The sequence below is a fragment of the Pyrus communis genome, chromosome 11 (genome assembly GCF_963583255.1).
Source record: "Pyrus communis chromosome 11, drPyrComm1.1, whole genome shotgun sequence".
Lineage (NCBI taxonomy): Eukaryota > Viridiplantae > Streptophyta > Magnoliopsida > Rosales > Rosaceae > Pyrus > Pyrus communis.
In genome coordinates this window covers 10,268,457-10,275,196 of record NC_084813.1, presented here as the reverse complement: position 1 = coordinate 10,275,196, position 6,740 = coordinate 10,268,457, and the positions used below count along the sequence as shown (strand labels likewise).

Below are 6,740 nucleotides of genomic sequence, written 5' to 3'. Positions count from 1 at the left end.
AAGTCGAGAGAGAGGTGAGAAGAGTGAGATCTGGGTTTTGGGTTGAGATCAGAGCTTTGATTTCGATCACAAGGATGTCGAGAGAGAGGTGAGAAGAGTGAAGTCGAGCTCAGATATGTGAGCTATGTGTGTTATTATTCCATAATCAAACACAACAAATTGTTCCATCCTTAAAGATAGGGTGTTTGTACCATGTTTTTTGTTTTGGCTGGAAAGTTCCATTTTTTCCGGCGACTGAAGCTTCGACAGGCATAGAAAGGTAACGTGTTTAATTCCAAGTTCATATATCAATGATTTAGGGAATATATGGGTTGTTTGTATGACGAATTAATACTTAGAAGTTCAATTAGAGTTTGCGTTTCATGTTGGAGACTATGAGTTGTGGAAAAAACTTTAATTTTGACGTGCTAGAATACTGGGTATGTTCCAATTTCTGTTTCAAGATTCCAATTGCAAAAATTTGTGAAATTTGAAAAAAAAAATTCCCATTATTTTTATATGGGTGTGCAAGGCAATAACTTAATATGAGAAGTGGGAGTGTTCACTAGTTATGATGCACGTTCTTGTGCCTCGAAATTTAATGAGTATGACCACAACCTAGGCCCAACCTCAGTGAAAAAAAAAATTAAGAATAATGGTTAGAGGCCGATAAGGGTCATATGTGTCCATAAAATAAATGACAACAAATTTCATATTTTCCACGTGCACGGTTAAGCGGTGGCTGATATACGTAACATGACTTGCAAACTGTCAATGTAACCTTATATATGTGGTTGTTCTGAATTATGTTTAAAATTTTTTCGATACGGTAGATATTTCCATGAAAATATTCAAAAAAATCAGAGAAAATGGGGGGGGGGGGGGGAAAGAGACTTGCTCCTAAAATAAAATAAAATAAAAAAACTGGCAAGGAGATCCATGCGCCCCTCAAATTTACTCGTGGGAAGGTATAAATTGTAACAATCGTGAAAATGATCCACAGCCAAGAATAATATCCTTGTATCTCTTCACGAAAACATAATTTATGACATTCACTACTGTCAACTGACACAGACCACTGGTCACTCAGTTATATATTATAATCTGCCCCTCACCATAACTTTACAATTTACTGAACTTTGTCACTGAAAATTATGCAACCTTTCAAGAATGCCCTCGAGGAGATTAACAGGGGAAATAGGCTCAATGTAGATTTCGGATTGTAGATTGCCTTACCATTTTCTGTTCATAGTTATCGATCAACGTATCTTCACGAGTTTGATAAAAGTAACTACCCAGATTATCCGTGATTACGGAGTTTGCTCCAAAACTATTCAATCTTGACCAAGTGGCGAGAACTTGGTTCATCCAAATTGCAAAATTCTAGGGTTTATAAAAGTCATCTCTTAATTGAAAAAGGAAATGATAGCCAACTCATGATGTTATATCAAGTTGCACATACAAACTCTGGTAATTGATTTTTTTTACAATTAAGTAGTTGCAAGCTTCAATACAAGATAAACAAAAAAAGATTGAAATACAAAAGCATTGGGAAATTCTTCTTCTGAACAAAGAACTACCTTGCCAAAGGACTAAGTTCCGTAGTCACATTCATAGAGTAAATAACTGAATCTGTTGATTCAGTCACACGGTTGACATTCGTTCGAGCCAACTCAACTTCTAAACAATCCTTAAGCCCTCTGACTACCTCACTCATGTTTGGCCTTTTGTTGGATGTATTCGACACACAATTCATTGCTAGTTCAACAGCCTTCCAGGCAGAGTTGATTTCATAATCTCCACGTAATCTCGGATCTAGAATAGTTTTGATATCCCCTCTAGCAAGCATGGAGCTAACCCATTGATTTACATGAACCTTCTCCTGTGTTTTTGATATCGCAGGGCGGCCAGTGATGATCTCCAACAGAACAACTCCGAAGCTATAAACATCACTCTTCTCATTGAGCCAACCTGTTGTGTGGTACCTGCAAATCCAGACCAATGTTACTCAAGTGTACCATTTAGAAAGCGTGCATACAAGGTGTACACGCCCATTTTATCATATCTATTCGCTCCTCTTATTTTTTGTGAGTGAAAAAAAGGAGAATAATCAAAGCGTAAAAACAAAGGGAGGGCTGCAATCAGAAAAAACTAGAGTATGAAAATCGATATTGACAAAATGAAATAGAGACTTACTCGGGATCAAGGTATCCTGGGGTTCCAGCTACAGCAGTAGACATATGAGTGCCTCCATCAGTTGGGAAAATTCTGGACAGACCAAAATCAGCTAATTTTGCTTGGAAATTTTCGGCTAGCAAAATGTTTGTTGTCTTCACATCTCTGTGGACTATGGGTGGCTTGCAACCATTGTGAAGGTACTCCAATCCTACATTTCAAATTCACTCTTTAATTTGTTACGGGAAACAAAATAGGAAAGCGTTGAATAAGTTTGGAATTTTGGATTTTGCCCAAGTTTACTGGGTAACCTTGTGCTGCATCTGTTGCTATTTGGAGTCTACCTTCCCAAGTCAAAACATTTGCATTATTATTCTCACCTGTACAATAGTATTGAAAATAACCAATTTATATTGGTTAAATGTTTCAATAAAACTAGGTAAAATTTCAAACTTTAATGTGTTTGCATTGTCAAGTTTCTACCATACCTAGAAGATGCGAGTCCAAATTTCCGTTGGCCATAAATTCATAGATGAGCGCCATGTTGGTTCCTTCGTTGCAGTATCCCACAAGACTTGTCAAGTTTCTGTGATGAACTCTGATTAGAAGTTTGACCTGCAATTTAAGATTCAAAGTCAAATTTTGTTCGTAGAAATTAGTTCATTAAAGTTTCTGTATCGGTTCTTGGGACATGCCTCTGCTTGAAACTGTTGGTATCCTTGACCTGATGTTGGAGAAAGCATCTTTACAGCTACTTGAGTATCATCGACAAAACCATGGTAAACTTTTCCGAATCCACCTCTGCCAATAATTGTCTGAAAGTTGTTTGTAATCTGCAGGACGTCCAAGTATGTAAACTGTCGTTTTTTGGACTCCAATGAATCAACTTGATTGTTGGGTTGATGTGAAACTGCTGTTACAACTGTTTAAATAGATCATCAAAAGTTTCATAAGCATCAGAACATGTGTTCGCTCTATTTACTTCAGAACATATATTCTGGATTTACCTTCTTGTTTCCTTCCTCTTTTTAGCCACATGAATATAGACACTACAAGTACCACAAGAATAAAAAATCCACCAATTGCTGTTACTATTGGAACAATTATGTTCTTCTTCTTTTTTTTTGTCTCCTCTTTTTTGCATGAATTTTCTGCACATAGGTCTGCATTTTCTCCAACACTAGCATTGACAAGGTTGATGAATATACAGTCGGTATCACAGCGTTTATCAAAGCAATGAAAATTGTAATGAAAAGAAGAGGAAAAGGAAATGTTAAGGCAATATACTAGAAAAATGGTTTTGGCCAGAAACAAACCTCAATGATAGCGAACCACTTTTCGATCTTTCAATGAGGTCGGCTGGAACTGAACCGTTGAACTTGTTTCTTTCTAAGTTACTGCAAAGGAAGAGCAAAGTTATTGATCACCTCATTTTCTACTTAACCATGGAATTTGGAGTAACTATTCCAATCGAAGGTACTTACAGGACTTTCAGGTTTGGCATTTTAGACAGAAATTCAGGTATTGATCCAGTTAAGCTGTTGTTTGATAAATCCCTGAGTTAAGAAAGATTCACACTGTTAGTACCCATTATGAGAAATATATGAACCATTGAGCTTGTGATGATGTGATACTTACAAAGATTGTAACACGGCAAGGTCAGATATATATGAAATTATCTCCCCGGTCAATCCACTCGAGGACAGGTCCCTAAATAAAAGTTCGATAATTTTGTTAATTAACGAAGTTACGATAAAAATCGTTGCTTTCTAAAACAAGAAAGACCTGCTTAAACTTACAAGGATATAATTCTGGGGGAACCGTTGAAGGTACAATTTAGACCTTCCCACATGTAGCCTTCAGGAGTACATGGGTCTCCTTGCCAATCTTTGTCCACTCCATATGTTGACTTTATGTTTGTGATGGCAGACACTAGTATTTTCACAGGCATATTCATGTAGCAGTCAATTTAATAAAGCAAATACACGAATTTAGTGGAAGAAATTGACTAGAAGATGTTGAAATGATTGATTTACCATCATCTGTATTGGTTTCAGATTGTGATAAATCTATCAATGTGTAGATCTCCATGGCGTTGAGAATTGGTGGGAGAGTTGAATTCTCCGTTTGAACAAGTGAGAAACTATAATTGCCTCCGGTTAAGGCTGAGGGGCTAAACACAGTGATTGTGGATAAGTAAGCCGGGACAAAAGGTCCAAACCAATGATCTCCATTCAACGTGATATTGAATGATCTGGACTGGTTCGCTTTAAGCAGCTGGAGTTCAGCAAAGTGAATGAAGATATAGTATTGAGTACTTGTATCCGGGGCATTCCAATTGAAGTCCATCGTATCACTAGGATCTAGAGGCGTGCTGGCAGATCTCGTTACGATAGATGGTACTTGGTAATCATTGTGACTTTGAGCATCAACGGTAAGCGAGGTAGCTAACTGCGTCCACTTATTCAAGTTGAAGGGTTGCCAAAACCGATCCAAAGCATCATAGGGATACCTTAATTAAGTAAAAGTACTACTTATTGTCAGTATCGGAGCAAATAGAATATAATTAAAACCAGTACTACTGAAATGACCTTACCTGTATGCTTGATTAACTGTTGAACCGACATCTAATCGAAGGGAAAGTGCCAATGAACCCGTTGGAGTCAGATACGTAGTGTTTTTCAAAGGCCTGAATTCCAATGATGAAATGAATGGTGTTCCGGTTCCCTTGTTGAGTAAACACACAGTTATGTAGTCTAACGTGGGAATGTGAACAACTTCTTTGATGGTAATTAAAGATGCATCAGTAAATGCCACTGAATCCCAGTAACTAGCTCCGATGACAAGATCAAACTTTGGCGGCTTATTTAGGCCGTCATAATTACCATACAGGAAAGCCGCTCGGATTAAATACTTGGTGTTCTTTGTGATGTTTACTTTGTAACAGTTCTTGACCCCCAGAGGAAAGCTCCTGACATAAGCTGCCTGTAGCTGATAAGTAGCTTTGTATGCAGGTGCTACGCTTTTGCTCACACCAGTGCTTATGAAGGTTGCATCTGAAATGTAGTCAATGCCGGTTGTTGACTCAGAGTAGCTAGAATTTGATGGCTGTCCACAGTCCAAGCTGATGAAACCTGAGTGTTCGGAGACGGTAAGTTAGCAACAAGACTGGTGGACAGTTATGAACAAAATTTTCAAGTTTTAGATGATCAAATGTTTTACCTGATTGATCATCTTGTGCATGAACTAGAAGTATAATAGAAAAACAGCAAACGAATACAAATCGAAGGTTTTTCAACATTCCCATTTCTCTCTAAGTTGAGCTTCAAGCATGTTCTCCATGAATAGTCTTGCAATATATATTGCCAAAGTAGTAGAATTATTGTAAAAAAAAGAAAAAAAAGAGATATTATTGGATACTTAGTCAAATTTGTTTGTGTTTGTAAAAAGAATTTTTGCATGTGGAGAATTTCCATGGAAATCAACTTGTAGTTCATATATATACTGCCAAAGCAGTCAAATGAGAAATATATTAACAATTAGAGACTTAGTCTATTTTCTTTCTCTAACCCTAATTGGTACGTACTCAGAACTGGTAAATTCAATGGGAAAGGGATCCTCTCCGGATCCCTTCCACCAAATCGTCCCCATCAACTAATCTGGATCCTTGAAATTTGATCAAATGGCTAAAAATAGGGACCCACTTAAAAAGTTATAATAACTTTAGTCGTTTGATTAAATTTCAAGGATCCCGATTAATTGATGGGGAGGATTTGGTGGAAGGGATCCAGATCCCGTTCCAATTCAATGCTCCTGTCGTGATCAGCACATCCCTTCATTTATGCACACTTGCATGCAAGTCATCTATCTGGCTTTATCTTGACTTTGACGTTGCTTAACCATACAAATGAACGAGGACACACTTAAATAAATGTTCACTTGCTGTATATCACAATTAAAAAGTTCAAGTTTGCGTAAGTCCTAAGTAGTAATTCTCACTCTAAAAAGTTACCTTGCACTATTCAAAGAATAATTTTTCCTACATGACTTTTTTTGAAGTCATTAACAATTCATACAAGTTTTTGTTCTTTTTTTTTTTTTTTTGTTATCCAATCATAGCAAAATAACTCATAAAATTTAAGGAAAACTAATGAAAAGAGTTTGAAAACTTTGAGTTTTAACGATAAGGATAAAATAAAGGGTAAAGTGAATAGTACCAGAATTGACTTTTTTTTGTAAAAATGTGGTTTTTCGTTAAAGTGAACAGTATCGGGAGCTTTTCGTTAAAGTTCCCTAAAATTTATGTATCATGTGGTATTTACCAGCACACCTTCTTGATGACCTTACTACAAAAAACACTTTGCACGACGAAATAAGTTTGTTGCGCAAAGTACAAGTTCGCCACGCAAAACCTTACGCAACGAAATTTTGGGCGCGCATGGTTTGTCACGCAATGTGACATCCCGTCCCGGGATTATTAAAACGTACTAGTGAAATGACATTTTAGCCCCTAGTTCGTTTTGTTATTTTGTTGGTGGGTGGTGTGGTGTTGGCATGTGTTGGGCCACACACACACACACACACAC

At 37.1% G+C, this 6,740-nt stretch overlaps 1 protein-coding gene across 1 annotated transcript; it reads right to left on the bottom strand.

The window, feature by feature from the left end:
- Positions 1–1,212: 1,212 nt before the first annotated feature.
- On the bottom strand, positions 1,213–5,592 carry LOC137708285 (LRR receptor-like serine/threonine-protein kinase IOS1). Its single transcript, XM_068447329.1, has 13 exons — positions 5,377–5,592; positions 4,751–5,288; positions 4,191–4,666; positions 3,954–4,086; positions 3,793–3,864; positions 3,639–3,710; positions 3,471–3,551; positions 3,162–3,334; positions 2,850–3,076; positions 2,643–2,769; positions 2,466–2,534; positions 2,176–2,365; positions 1,213–1,964 (listed from the first exon to the last, which is right to left on the bottom strand). Exons 1-13 carry the CDS (start codon positions 5,459–5,461, stop codon positions 1,556–1,558), a joined length of 2,652 nt encoding a protein of 883 aa, XP_068303430.1. The 5' UTR covers positions 5,462–5,592; the 3' UTR covers positions 1,213–1,555.
- Positions 5,593–6,740: the final 1,148 nt, after the last annotated feature.

Bases quoted from the DNA above. Each gene is read 5' to 3' on its own strand.
- LOC137708285 (XM_068447329.1), bottom strand. From the start codon at position 5,461: ATGGGAATGTTGAAAAACCTTCGATTTGTATTCGTTTGCTGTTTTTCT. The intron at 3,865-3,953 runs GTAAGTTTAAGC...ACTTTTATTTAG, and splicing joins TCCCCCAGAATTATATCCTT to GGACCTGTCCTCGAGTGGAT. The intron at 3,077-3,161 runs GTAAATCCAGAA...CTATTTAAACAG, and splicing joins AAGAGGAAGGAAACAAGAAG to TTGTAACAGCAGTTTCACAT.